Raw genomic sequence first — 15,723 nt, 5'->3', positions numbered from 1 at the left:
ACTGATTTGCTTTTGAAGAAATTTATCCCTCTTTTAGTGTTTGGGATAGTTATGGTAGACCTTGAGAAACTTTTCACTAAGCTATAAAATTTCCTAGTTTGTAGATTATCTATTTTTTACTTTTTGCACTATTTTTACTTTTTATTTTCTTTATTTACTTTTTATTTTACTATTTGTACTTTTATTTTCACTGTTTACTTAACTTGTGCCATTTTCATCTTTCTGATTATTCCTGTGCTCTTCAGGGGAAAGGAAATAAGGAGAAATGAAGTTAAATTATCCAGCTTAAGTGCCTCTGGAAGGAGGTTTGATGGGATTAAAACGCTTGGCCATCAAATTACATTTGGGAGTTAGAATTTTAGAATTGTAAAATGTTGGAGCTGGGAGGGATCTAACAGATTATTCAGGCATAGGTTAGGAAACTGAGGCCTGAAGCAGGGAATAGGGGAAGTATTTATATAGTGCCTACTATGTGCCAGGCACTGTGCAAAGCACTTTACAAAGGTTATCTCATTGGATCCCCACAGCAACCCTGTGAGGTGAGGTGCTATTATTATCCCTGTTTTACTGTTTAGGAAACTGATTGCAGACAGAGATTAAGTGACCTGCCCAGGGTCACACAGCTTGTAAGCCTCTGAGATGGGATTTGAATTCAGGTTTTCCTGAATCCAGGCACAGGGCTCTATCCACTTAGCTACCTAGCTGCCAAGATAGATAAAGTGACTTGTCTGTTGTGATTGAATAACTTTAATAGTAGGTTAGAAAAAGGAGTGATTAAAGTGTAGAGTGAAACTACAGTCCCTAAGTCATCCATCTTTCCCCAGAACTATGAACATCTGCATGCTGGGAGGCAAGGGAAAGAGGGAATAGTCATTGAGAAGTGTATTTGTCAAGCAAATATTTTAATATTTTTTCATTACTCTAATACTGCATTTTTTTGTTTTGTTTTTTTGCAGACACTGCTCCCCCACAGCCATCCAATCTCTCATTCTTCTCCAGATCTAGGCTTCTCACCTCAAAGAGGGCTGAACACCTCCATGATCACAACCAATGTATCAGGAAATGGCTCTGCTCTCTGGGAACCCCGACCCCAACTTCACCCCCTATTCTTACAATGGCTTCGAGAAGCTGTGCAAGGTGCAGGCTAAGAAAGGCTTATTTTACAAGAAAGCCAGGCTGTTGCATCCAGGAGAAGACTCCTGTTGCCCCACTTATTGTGAGGACTGGCCCCAGCACGTCATCATCAATGTGGGCGGCATCAAGTATAGACTCCCTTGGACTACTCTTGAAAACTGCCCTCTGACCCGGCTGGAGCGGCTGAAGTCCTGTCACAACCATGATGAGATCATGAGTGTCTGTGATGACTACGATGTCAGCAGCAATGAATTCTTCTTTGATCGCAACCCTTGTGCCTTCAAGACCATTATGAATTTCCTTACTGCAGGGAAATTAAGGCTCCTTCGAGAGATGTGCGCCCTCTCCTTCCAGGATGAGCTGGCCTACTGGGGGATTGAGGAGGACTGTCTCGAGTGGTGCTGCCTTAGGAGACTTCGGCATAAAGAAGAAGAGGCCGCAGAGGCCCAGTTTTATGAGACCGAGCTGATGGTGAATGAGTCTCCGCCTTGTGCCTTCCAGGAGGGCAATCGGCTGGCTCAGTGCATGAGACAGCTCAGGGACATGGTAGAAAATCCTCACTCTGGGATTCCAGGGAAGATGTTTGCCTGCATCTCTGTCTCCTTTGTGGCTATCACTGCAGTCAGCCTCTGCATGAGCACTATGCCAGATATTCGAGCTGAGGAGGATCGGGTGAGTGTGTCTGCAGGTGCAGGCTTTGAATTTAGCACTTGAGGGGATCAAACTGCTGTACACACACCAACAAAACAGTCGAACTCTCCCAGATATCTGTAGTGTTCAGAGATGGGTGTGTGTCTACATATCTACTCTGCAGAGATGCATTTATACCATTCATTTGACAAGTCTTATTCATGACTCTAATACACAGTAGCTATAGCTTTAAGTAATTAACAGAATGATAAAATTCCGTCAGTAGTTTTCGGTACTGCTAGGTGGCACTGAGCCTGTAATCAGGAACACCTGAGTTCATATCCCTCCTCAGAAAGTTAGCTTGGTGACCCTGGGCAAATCACTTAACCTCTGACTGTCTCAGCTTCCTCAACTGTAAAATGGAGGTCATTAAGTAGAACCTACCTCCCAAGGTTGTTACAAGGATCAAATTAGATAACATTGGTAAAGCACTTATCAGAATACCTGGCACATATTAGGTGCTTAATAATGTTAATTCCCTTTCCCTTCCTTCCCATGTCCTCTAGAGGTCTCACCTTTTGTTTACAACTTGAAGGTAAAAGATCCGGATCCTCAAGGAGCTGTAAACACATCCAGATTTAGATCCAAACCCATTCAACTCCAAATCATGGAGTTCTATTTGTCTCCTTTCTTCTTTAAGAAGTCAGGCATCATCTTCCAAATTAGTTCTACCGTGAGAGAGGGCTGGAGTGGAGAATGGAGATGTGTGTGCTGTGTACTCACACATGTGCTCCTAAGTTTGTTTCACACAAGGCCAACCAATTAACACAGGAATTAATCCAGTTTGTATGTTTCATGAGGCTAGGTGTATGAGTTAAATAGGCACCTCCTTTTCCTCTCTCTCCTCACCCTACTTCACCCTCACGCCAGGCATCTCTGGCACCAAGTGCTTTACCAACAACTGGGGAAACACAGAAGTTACTGCTTGGATGACTTTAACACATTTATCACAAGAGAACAAGGACCCAGCCGCTCTGCCAAAGTCATTAAAATGTCAGGAATTTATGACATGCAATCAGCTTCTTAGAACCCAAGAACCAAATCATTATTAGAGAACAGATAGATAAGCCATGGAAAACAGCCTGTCCTTGCATCCTCTTGGAACATCCTCAGTCGAAGCTGTTGCAAGTGAGAAGGCTTCGGCTCAAGCTGTCATTTGCAGTTTAATTTAAATTGAAAGAAATTGATTTGGCCTTGTTCATTGTTTAGGTACCTGATTACTGAACTGCCATTTCCAGGAGCATTGACTGAGTCCAAGTTTCTGATTCTGCTGCTAAAAAGACACTTTATGTATTTGGATTTTCAAAATCGTAGATTAATTCCGTTGCACAGTCATTTACGTAGAAGTGCTAGAGAGGAATTGAGGCTGCCTTGGGCACCAAGGAGAAGCAAGTCTTATGTCTTCAGCATGTCTCACTCTAAGCACACTTATCACCTTCCAGCTGCCCACATATAGCATATGTCAGTTCTATCTTGAAGCTCTTCCATACTTTCCACCCTTCATGAATCACTACTTTTCCCCATAATTTTATAAACTCAAATTTGTAGCATAAAACATCAATAAAACCCATCTCTCTTTCTCTAGTAGCCCTTGTGAATAACCACTTATGATTTCTCTCATATCTTTTAGCTGCTCAATGCCATGGGACAAACACCTTTACTTTTCCTCTTAGTTTATCCCAGGTACAAAGAATTCCCTCTCCTCACTTTTGCTTCTCAGAACTTCTGAGTCCTTTCAAGACCCAGCTCAAGTGCTACTTCCTTCAACAAATCTTTCCTGATTCTCCAGATTGTTAGTGAACCTCTATGGCTATATTATAGATATCTTGTATTGACTTATGGTGAACGTGTTATATGTCCAACTCCCCACCTCCCCCCCTGAAACGTAGGTGGGAGTGTCTCACATTTGTATCCTCTGAGAATAGCAGTGCCTATCATATGGTGGGCACTTAATAATGGTGGGCACTGTTGATTGACTATAGGAGCCTCTTCCAACCTAGGGGCCCTTTTAAAATGAGTGTTGGGGAACAACTGATGCCTTCAGCATTTCAACTACTTTAACTTTTTTTTAAATCAAGATACCTTAAAGAGCAGATTTTTTAAAAATCTCACCTCTTTGCACATATTCTTCCTAGCCATCTGCTAGCAACCTGTGATCATCACTCTGAGGTAAAGCTTACAGTGATTATTCTCCAAAATTATACCCATATATACGCATGTATGTTAGAAATACATAATATATAATGTGTGTTTAAACTAATATATACATATGCCTAAATATACTGTAACATATGTGTGTATGAATATATTTATGGGAAGCTATGTGGTACAATAGATAGTGTACCAGGCCTGGAGTCAGGAACACTCATCCTCATGAGTTCAAATCCAGCCTCAGACACTTTCTAGTTGTATAACTAGTTGACCCTGGACAAATCACTTAATTCAGTTTACCTCAGTTTCCTCATCTGTAAAATGAGCTGGAGAAGGAAATGGCAAACTACTTCCCCATATTTCTGCAAGAAAACCCCAAATGGGGTCATGAAAGTCAGACATGACTGAAATGACTGAACCACAGGTACGTGTATAGATATACACACCTATACATATATGACTTAGTCTGCACTCTGGGTCCATCACCTCTCTATCTGGAGGTGGGTAACACAATTCATCATGAATCCTCTGAGCTTATAGTTAGTATGTTGATCTGTGTTCTTCAGTCCTTCAAAGTTGACTGTCTTTACAATATTATTGTTGATGTATAAATTGTTCTCCTGGTTCTTCTTCCTTCACTCTGATCAGTTCATAAAGTCTTCCCAGGTTTCTCTAAAACCATCCCCTTTATCTTTCCTTACAGTACAATAATGTCCTATCACATTCATATGCCACAACTCATTCAGCCATTCCATAATTGATGGACACTCTCTCAGTTTATAATTCTTTGCAGCCACAAAAAGAACAGCCCTTCATAATTTTGTACATGTGTGTCATCTCCCTTTCTTTGATCTATTTGGGCTATAGAACTAGTAGCAGTATAGCTGAGTCAAGGCTTATGCATGTGCACTAAGCTTTTCAATTATTCTGTGTAGTTAGTCAGAGATTTCTTTTTGAAAGTCAATCTGGTCATTAAAAAAACAATTTAAACTTGCTCAAAACTTCTTTTCTTTGTCAATTACAGAAAATAGATTTTATATTAAAAACATTTCCAAGTAGGAAATGGGAAGAGGGTAGGGAAACTCTTACAACCTTTTAGTACTTTGTTTTGCTTTTTATTTCTTTTCCATTTGAACTCAACACCTTATAAACTATAAGACTTAAATATTTCCTAAATGTGAATCCATTAAGAAAAGTAACTTGGCTAAACCACTTTTGAGCTTTTTAAAAACAGTGCTGATTGCTGCCAGCTACTTGGCTTCCACGATGAGTCACTAGAGCTGGATGGCATGTGACAGGATCCTTAGAAGTCTCTCTGAAGTTCATGTGCCTTGAACAGTGACAAGCACTAATGGAGCTCCTTAATTTGTATCCACATTAAAGTTGACATCCTAATTAAGCCTACCCAATTGGGTTTTTTTAAGAATTTAAGAGAAGAGGGAAGATGCCTTTTCGTAACAAATAGAATTGCCTTAATGCAGTTATAAAAAAAAAAAGTTTCCCCCTTTTGACGATCCGTAACTAGTGATAGTTCGCTTTCATCTTTGCAGCATCTGTATTGATTGTTATTTTCATGAGCCAAGGCAGAAAAACTTGGAGAGAGAGAGAGATCATTATCCCCACTTAGTAAGACAATTGGAACAATGTAGCTTTTGCTGCTCTAATGATGTTGGTGCATAAAAACTGATCCCTTCCAAAAGTAAACACTTCTTGGAAGACCCAGTTTCTTTGTGCCTTTTTTTAAGTGACATAAAAGTTTCTCTCATCAAAGTCTTACCCAGTGGCAGCTTGATTCATCCAGGCACATGCATAATGAGATGTGACGAGCAAGGTGAAGGTCAGGAATGGTAGCTCTCCTTTTTCCTTCTTGTTTTGATGTATTGGGCCTATGCAGTAAAGCTAGAGCCCAAGGACTCTTATCAGCCACTTCTTGGACAAGAGCAGCTGGGAAGCCTGTCCTTATTGGTAGAGACTGTTGTATTTATCGTAAGATCTGCCTCATTTGCCTGACATGGTGCATTACACAAAGTTAAAACTAAGAGATACTTGTAGAATGCATCACCTCCCTCCCAGAGGGGCTAGGTCTGGCCAGACCTGGTAGAATTCCATTGGAAGTTTAGTTCATCAACCTCATCGGGATTTCTGCCTTTTCTAAAATCTTCCTGCGATGACTCATCCAGTCACGGAAGTAACCCTGAGTTCTTGAAGACTGTGTCTTTGGAGGGCAAGTTTTGGTAGGTCCAAGCAAACTATAGTACCTGAAAGTGCAGAGCACTAGCTTTTGAGTTAGAGACCTGGGTTCAAATCTTGCCTCTGTTACAGACTGTGTAGCCTTAGGAAAGTCATTTAACCTCTCCATCCATCAGTTTTTTCACTTAAAAAAAGAGATTGAACTAAACAGCCTGTAATGTACCTTCCAGCTGAAAACACATGCTTTTATGGGCATACCTCAGCAGTTCTTTTGTCATAGGCCTCTATGGAATGCCCTGACAAGTCAAATTCCATCCCTCAGTATCATTATTTCTAGTCCTATCTGTGTAATGCGACCAGAGGAAAAGTCATCGTTACTTACTTCACTAAGTTTCCACTTATTCATCTGTAAAATGGTGGTGTACACCTCATTGGGATGTTCTGAGAAAAACACCATTCAGATGGTAAGGATAGAAAAAAAGAGAGATAAGGAAAATAGAATGGGGCAATGGAAAGATTGTTAGTTGGAGTCACTTTCCCTTTCAAGCCTGGTTTGCAATCTTGGCTCTGCCACTTATCAAATAAGTAACATTAAGTAAATTACTTAAAGTGTGGAAGCCTCAGTTTCCTTATCTATAAAATCGGGTGGCTGAACCAAAGGATCTCTGAGGTCCTTTCCAGTACTAAATTTATGAATAAAGGAAGAGGATTAACCCCACTCAACTACTAGAGTGCCTTGAAAATCTTAATTCACCCTGGGAAAATGGCGTATTACTTCCTACTTAGTCGCAAGACCTAACTCAATAGAATTTGCGTATAAACATTGCCCTCATCTTTTTAAACTACATGCTATCTACTTTATTGCTTCCCTCCTCACAAAACAGAAACACTATTCATAACAACCGTTAATTTTAAAAATATGCTTGGGGGATTTTAAAAAGCATAGTATGGAGAGGAGAAAATTAACTTCTGTAGCTTTTAAAACAGGAAACACTTAGCAGAGATACACTTAAAATAGAAGATTGAGTGGCTTGAATTATAGCCAGCTCTTTCATTGGTCCATGGCTGCATTATTTCAAAAAATATTTCAAATACACCAAGGAATATTGAAGCATTGGCAGTTTGGTAAGACCTAGCAGAGTTTGCCGACCATGGGTATGCCTTTGAGGCATCTTCATGTATGTTTCAGTTTTGTGATCAAGGTATAAATTTGTTGACTATCTACTGAGAAAAAAATCAGAAAATAAAATGCTTTAAAATTCAAATACTCTAACTGTTACTTTAAGTATTCTTACAATTTCTTCCCTATCTGAAAAAGCATCACTCTCATCATTCTTCTTTCTCATTTTAATTTCAATGACTTAAATAATTTGCCCAAGTTCAGTCCGAAGTGTTAGCTCATGATTGAAATGTGCTTGGTTCAGATCATTGGGTGACATACCCAGTCCTTCCTCCCCCACAAAGAACTGAAGTAGCTCTCCAACACACATCTCCATCTATTCCTCATCTCTAAAATGAGGCATTTGGATAGACCACCTCTAAGATTCCTTAGAACTCTAATTCTAAGATCCTATGACTCTATGAATGTTCCCATCCTTTCTTCTTTATTTCCACTGTCAACACCCTAGTGTAAATCATCATTCCTACCAGCTTGGATGATTACAATAGGGAGATTCCCCCCCCCCAAATTTCAGGTTTCAACGCTATTTAATCCCTCTATTCTTTTATGTAAATATCAGAGTAATTTTTCTTAACAAAGAGATCTATTTATGGGACTCCTCTGCTAAGAAATCTTCACTGGTTTCCCAGTTTGAAGTCAGGAAGTCCTGAGTTCAAATCTAGCCTCAGACACTTTGTAGCTGTGTGCTCATGGGCAAGTCACTCCATCTCACTGTGCCTCAATTTCCTCATTTGTAAAATGGTGATAATAATAGCATCTACCTCCTAGGATTGTTGTGGGGATAAAAGGAGATACCGTAGGTAAAATATTTTATTACCTAGAACGATATGAATGCTAGCTATTATTATTATTGTTGTTTTAAGGGAGTTCAGAAACTAGAACAGGAAATTGGGGTACTAGAGAATTGTAGAATTTTAGACCTGTGCATCTCTAACACTAGCACCCTCTTAATTTAGCTTTGGAGCTGGTATGAAAGGAGGCACTCACAAGTCATCAGATGTCTGACAAAGGAGGTTGCCTTTGCCCTAATACAACAAAAATGTGAAACAAGGATGCATTAGCACTTAGCTGCTCTGCATGTGGTCACCTTTGTATCCATCTGGATATACTATGTGTCTGGTCAGTAGCTTATCAGGGTATTATGACTTATTTGGTCTTTGGCATCGGCCATGTCTGCGAGTCCAGAGTCCATGTGGCTAGGACTTTTTATTGTCCTAGATAACCAGGAAACTACATCAGAGGAGCGTGGAGTGAAGCAGGTCTCAGGGGCAGCATTGTCTTGAGCCTACCCTATTTTGTCTGGGTGTTGAGGAAGGAGGAAGCTGTACCTTTTAAAAGACTTCTAATATTTTAATTACCAATTCATAGTTTGTTACTTTCTAGTGACTAGGCCATAGTAAGAACACTTTCTCTTCAGCTCCAGTTAGGACAAATAACATGATATAGCTGTCACAGTACTTGGCACACAGTAAGTGCTTAATACATGTGTATTGAATGAATAAACCATTTTGGAGATTATTTCTTTAAGTTTATTTTTGAAACTCTTATTTTCTTGTTCAGTTGAAATGTTTGTGGTTGATTAGGTTCAGAAAAAATTAAGTAAGATTTTGTAAGAAATTGAACTTCTGTTAGTACACTTCAAAAATATATATATGAGATATGCATATAGATTTATCTATTAATCTATAGGTGGATAAATTGAGAGAGGGGAGTTAATGAACATTTTATGGCATGAAACTTTAAAGACTAAGGAGATGTGGATAGAATTTCATATTTAAACAAAAAAACTTATACAAAGTTAATCTAATACATTATGTTATGATAATTGTTATTGTGCTTCAGGGTAATTAGGAGAAATGGTAAGCAGTTTACAAGAATTACTATTGTTTTATATAACCAAATCAAACATTTCTGGAGTCAGCTGGGAAGCCGAGATGAGAAAAACCAGGAAGAGCTGGAATCATCTTTAAAGTCTGCTTAACCTCTCCAGTCTTTGTCCGGGAGAATCCAGGCATCCAGTCACTCCTACGTGTTCAGCAGGATGTGCCCACAACTGAAGTATTTTAGAAGCCCCTGACTAAAGTATTTTTGAAGCCCAAAGTATTTAGAAGTGTAATGGGGTGACCCTTAGGGTCTTGTGACATGTTTGACTTAATAAAAGGAAGTAGCTTCCTCTCTGATGTGGCATTTGGACTTCTTCCACTGAAAGCAGAAAATGGGGCATCCTTAATTCAGATCCTATTCAGGAAGTTGGTTGAGCAGGCAGGAGAGTTATGCTTTTTAAGGACCACGAATTCTCATTTCCCCTTTTGCTCTGTAGAACTACTTCTTACTATTCTGCTGGGTAAGAATGAGAGGGGTCTTTGAAGGGTGAAGAAGGAAAACTACTTGGCCTCTCTTATCTCAGCTAAAGGAAGGAGGCTGAGGCCTATGTGTTATATTTTCCCCTTTCCTCCCCACCCCACCACACACACACACACACACACACACACACACACACACACACACACACTCACACACTGCCAGAGCCTCACAGGCTAGGAATTAGAGTGGTTTCATATAAAATAAATTAGAGATTCATTTTGAATTGACTAGCAAACAATATATTTGGGGAAATAGGAATTGAGGGAAGGGATTGATGAAAGAAAATGTATCAATCATTCACACTTTAGTGTGGATTAGTTTAGACAGCAGAAATGCACTATACTGAGGAAATGGGATGTGTTTTGGTTTTAGGGGTTCAGGGGGAGCGGAGGTATTTGGGAGATGTGGAGTAACTCAAGTGGAGGACAAACCAAAATTGAATATAGAGGATTTCAATTTAATTCAAATTGGGGATTTGGATAAGGAAAGGCAGCCATGAGTGTGCTGGACCTCCACTTAAATAGTTGTAGTTATTCCAGAGATTATACATGCTAATAGGTGCCAATGTATCTCTAACAGACTATTTGGATGTCTGGAAGAGTGGGTGGCAGGGATATAAAAGGATCCTGAAAGATATCAATAGAGATGATGTTGGGCTGAATCTACTAAGGAATAAATGTAAGGTTATATTTGGATTCCAAAAATCATTTTAACAATATAGGATAGGGAACATGTGGCTAGACAGAAGTTCATTTGAAAAAGGATCTAGAGTTTTTAGTAGACTACAAGCTCAGTATGAGTCAGTTGTAATATGGTAGCCAATGAAGTTAACATGTTCTTTAGCTGCATTAAGAGTGACCCAGTGTTCAAGAATAGGGAGTTGATAGGTTATCCTCAGTCTCAAACCACATCTGGGACACTCTGTAGAGTTTGGGGCACTACATCTTGGGAGGAACAATAATGAACTAGAATCCAGAGCAGAGGGAGTAGGAGGGTGAAGGGTATTAAGAATGTGCTATACAAGGATCCGGTGAAATAACTGGGTGTATTTAGCCTGGAGAAGAAAAGATTTGGGATGGAGCATGATAGCTGTCTTCAGGTTCTTAAATGACCATCATGGGAAAGAAAGATTCCATTTTTTTCTGCTTTGTCCTAAGGGTAATAATGATATCATCTAGCATTTATATAGCATTTACCATGTGCCAGGCATTGTGCTAAGTGCCGTATGAGCAATGTGTGGAAGTTTCAAAGATAGACTTAAGCTGGATGGAAAGAAAAACTTGCCCCAAGATAAAATGGGCAGCCTCAGGAGACGATAGATTCCTCATCACTGGGAGTCTTCAAGTGAAGGCTGGATGACCACTTGTTGGACAGCACAAAAGGGGTACTAGTTCAGGTGCTACTTGGACTTGATGGCCTCTGCAGTATCTTCCAATCTGAGATTCTGTGAAGAGTTTTAAAGACAAACTTCACTTGAAACAGGGCCAGCTTCCTTGTCTACTAGAGGTCAAGCAGGGCTGTCATTTAACTCATCATTTCTCCTTTATTGCCTTGTCAGGAGCTTGGAAAGAAGGACCTTACATAACTGAAGCTATTTGAGGTCAGGGACCCAGACTTACCTAAATGGTAGCTAGCACCCATGGTGTCATCTTCTCATGTGGGACCCTCAGAGAAGTCATTCCAGACTCAAGATATTCTGTGAGTCTATGTATGTTCAAAACCTTAGCTTACAGGGTGCCACCAAAGTACTTACCAGGGAGCCAAAAACCACAGTTAGTTCAAAGCAAAGACTTTTAATGAAACAGCATTGCAAGAAAAGTAGTAATAGAACATTCCCTCCCCACCATAAAAAATGGGACACCCTCTCAAACAAATATACAAAACACAGGTAGGAAGAGTTGACACCCAGTGAAAGTATGTGGAGGGGCCCACTTGGCCAGGGCACCCTTGTGGAAGAGCAGCTCATGCCTTTGACCCTTGTGTTGATGTCATTGAGATCTTCGTATTGAGCCAGCTCCCTACTAGCCTTGTGAAGGATCTATTGTTTATCAAGCAGTGCTTTTCTGGTCTTAAGTTTCTTTAGCTATGGCTAAATCTCGGTGTATTGTTCCAGGCAATTATTTTATTTAGGGTTAGAAATTCCTTGTGCCTCCCAGTTAATTTCTTTATGGAATTCCTGTGTCTGAAGTTGCTCAGTTTTTCCTGAGATTCTTTGGCCTCCTTTACAAATGAAATGGAAGGTGAGAACAAATTTTTTTTGTTCTAAATTACTGCTTTTATTATGTATATATGGTTGGCATCAATATTTTTAGGCTTTGAATCATTCTGTATAAATCATAGTACTCTATACACTGTAAGAAATTAATATTTGTTAATTGCTTGAAGAGAATGGTTGGTGGGATAATTAGGAGCTAGAGGAATGGTAGAGAGACAGTTTATACAGTGGAAAGAGGGCTGGACTTGTTCCCAGAGAATCTCAGTCTAAATTCCTATTCTACTTCTTTATACCTACATGACCTTAAAAAAGTTATTTTATCTCTGTGCCTCACTTTCCTCATCTGTAATATGGAGAGGCTGGCTTAGATATTCTCTAAAGTTTCTTACAGCTTTAGTTCTGTGACCCTATAATCCTTCTAGCTCAGAATCATTTGACCCTTTGATAGCCCCAATGGCTCTATGGTAAAAAAGGCTCTGAAACCTGAATGGTTTCTCAGAGAGGACCCTAAACCTAACTTTGTAGAGCATTCTTAATGTATTGCAGAAGTTGAGTTTGTATCGTTTGTTGTTGCCGTTTACCATACTTGTCCATGAGTTAGTCAAGTACCATTGCCTGTCAATACCAGTGCTGTAATAACATATCAACTTTTTTTAGTGTAAGAAGAATTTTGATGATGATAAACCTTTCTCCTATTCGCTGTTAGTGTATCGATGTTTCTCAGCACAATAACATGAAGCCCCCAGAGGGACTTGGCCCATGGGGATTCATTCTATTCTTATCCTGGCTGGGAGCTCTATGGTTGCTTTAGGCCATTATAATGTACACTTAAGTGGCTTCACCATTTTAGAATCATTGACCTATTTCTAAGTTAGCTGTATTACTATTAATCATTTTGGACATCCTAGCACAAATAGTTATGATCAATGTGGATAAATTGGGTTTCCCCATTTCCTGATGTCTTGGTAGAGAGTTAAACTGTGTAGCCTCCACTGAGAAACACCTCCCCTAAAATAAAAACGACAACAGAATTCTCTCGTCAGGCTAAATCTGGCAATGGTAAGTGGCTGAGTACCGGCTGAATAGAGTATACATAAAGGATATCAACCACTCTGTAGGATGCCTCTTATTTGGTGCCCTAGAAACAGGAGCCAGATTCTTGAATGGAAGAATTTGTCAAAGGTGGCATGATCAGAGTGCCAGAGCTGGGAGCACGGCAGAAAAGAGAGTTGGCTGTGTTGCCTGGTTCTGGGCACAACACCTGCCCGTTTTGGATTTGCATGTCTTTAATTGATGAAGTCCTCTCAGCTCCTTCTGGGTCTATGGAAATGTGAAATGTTGTTCTTATAGAATAGCATATTGGTTTAGAGGTTTTTTATATAATTTTCTCTTTCTATTTCTAGCCTCTGACAGCAGAATGGAGCAAAGAGATTTTTCCTGTGAGGATTCTTTTCTTGCACCTAGTTTGTTGTGGGATGAGGGCATTTAACCAAAAGTCATAACCCTATGTTGGTGACATCAGACTGGGTCGTGGTGGAACATGGCTGTAATCACAAGGGAAGGATTATGATTTTATTTGCAGAAGAAGCAGCAGAAAGAGATAAAACACTTCAGTCACAAAAGCCCTTGCTATTATCAAACACGTGCGTCATCAAGGTACTAAGACAAGAGAAAAATGAAGCTGCTTTGTGGATTTGTAGGATCCACCACAAGCCTACACTTCCCTTGTGTCAACAACTACTCTGTCAAATACTTCTAGTAATGCCAAATGCTCCACCCCCAGGCCAGTTTTCCAGATTCCTTTGCTGCAATAAAGTATTCTTGGGTCTGCCACCAAAAGCTCCCCACTGCTTCTGTAGCCTGGTAGGCACTAGAGTAATAGTATAACTAAAATATTTTGATCCATCTATGATGAGTGGTGCAGCTCATAGTTCAGTTCCACCTTTCCAAAGTGGGACCTGAACAACCAAAGACTCAACCTAACACCTGTTTTAGTCTGACCTTGAGATTTCATTAGTACACAAAATTCCATGTGTAGAAATTCCTTTCACTAATAAAGATCAGCAACATATCTATAGTGCTTATAGTTGCCTGGGGCACTGAGTATGATTGATCTGCCCATGGTCGTGATGATGTCAGAGGTAGGACTCCAACCCAAGTCTTCCTGCCTGCAAGACCAGCTCTCTGTCCACTCTGTCATGCTGCCTGATGCTTACTTCATGATTACCAAGCACTTTCTTATTTCAGCCTAATGACAATCCCATGAGAGATACTTCAGTGCTTTAAAAAAATTCTATGATTTCATCAGTGTGGATATTCTATTTACTGATGCAGATCACAACACTTTCATACTTTAGTAAATACTTTTCAAGAATTTCTGTGACCCAAGATATTCATAACCTGGCAGGTATTTTTTGGCAATGAATTTTCTCTGAACTTAACCAGGTTGGTTCTCATACCCATAGACAAAGAGTCCTTCCATAGGACCATGACTGAGGCCTTCCCAGATTGGTGTAGAACAGGGCTGTCCAACATTAGGTTTTTATTGAAACAATAGAGAATATATTTTGATTTGCCATTTTAGTGAGAGCTCGGTAGCTTGGCTTCATTTACTAAAGCATTTATGTAAATTTCTATGCTTGTAGGTGGGCCGCATAAATCAGACAGCCCTGGTATAGGATATGCCAGAGCTTGTGGTCCAGTGGCATGTTTTTTGAGAACCCAGGGTGACTGTCACACCATGATGAGATACCTGAATAGAAATTTCGTGCAAGGTGGGACAATGTACTATCATCATCTTTATTTTACAGAAGAGAAGTAGAAAATCAGAGTTTAAATAATTTGCTCACTCACTCACAATCAGGTAATAAGTGTCATCACCATGACCTCCTGATTCCAAGTCCAGGGTCCTTCTGATGCTGTTACCCAGTGTTTCAGAGTCTCATGTACCACATCAACTCACCTAACACGCAGATTTACCTTGGGCATGTTAGACTAACTCCACTCAGCAAGTCGTGCCTATTTCCTGCATCCAGTTTGCTGAGTAGAGCCTGTGGACAAGTGGAGTGAGGTACATCTCTAGTGGAGGCATGTTTTCTAGAAATGAAACTGTCCAATGTGAAAATGGCATTAGAGGTATGGTAGCTATTATAAAGCGGGTGGCTGGATGCTGAAGTATATAGAGTTTTGGACTTGGAGTCAGAAAAGGCTGACTTCAAGTCTTGCTTTATACATTTACTAGCCGTGTGACCCTAGACAAGTCACGTAATCTCTCTTTGCTTCAGTTTCCTCATCTGTAAACTGGCAATAATAATAACACCTACCTCCCAATGTTGTTGTGAAGATAAGATGGCATAACATATGTAAAGAGCTTCGCAACCTTTAAGGTGCCATAGAAATGCTAACAGTTTTTTAAAAGGATAATAAACTGCTATGCAAATGCTAAAAATGCAAAATAAAATAGGATAGTGCTTTAGATTTTACAAAGGGCTTTTCATATATTCTCATTGAACCCCACAACAACCCTGTGAGGCAAGTGCTGCCATTATCTCCATTTCACAGATGAGGAAACTGAGACTGAGAGGGGTTGATTAATTTGCCCAGAATCATACTGCTAGTAAGTTTCTGAGGTAGGATTCAAACAGATTTTCCCGACTCTAAGACCAACAGTCCAGTGACTTGGCCACTTCAGATTGGCACTGGCAGTGTTTTCCTCTGTCTTCCTGTTTGTCATATGCAGAAAAATGAAGGGCAGCTGGGGGTACAGTGAATAGAGTGTGGGACTTGGAGTCCAGAAGAC

General features: G+C 39.9%; 1 protein-coding gene across 2 annotated transcripts in view; it reads left to right on the top strand.

Moving 5' to 3' along the window:
* KCNG2 (potassium voltage-gated channel modifier subfamily G member 2) overlaps positions 1-15,723 on the top strand; it is a 173,494-nt gene that overhangs the window by 77,197 nt on the left and 80,574 nt on the right. For both annotated transcript variants that reach the window (XM_036750376.1, XM_036750367.1), the window contains exon 2: positions 957-1,806. In XM_036750376.1, the coding sequence (XP_036606271.1) occupies positions 1,051-1,806 (756 nt within the window). In that variant the 5' untranslated portion in view covers positions 957-1,050. The remainder of the gene's footprint in view (positions 1-956; positions 1,807-15,723) is intronic.

The sequence above is a fragment of the Trichosurus vulpecula genome, chromosome 1, assembly GCF_011100635.1.
Source record: "Trichosurus vulpecula isolate mTriVul1 chromosome 1, mTriVul1.pri, whole genome shotgun sequence".
NCBI classification, from domain to species: Eukaryota; Metazoa; Chordata; class Mammalia; order Diprotodontia; family Phalangeridae; genus Trichosurus; species Trichosurus vulpecula.
This window is presented reverse-complemented; position numbering and strand designations above follow the sequence as displayed.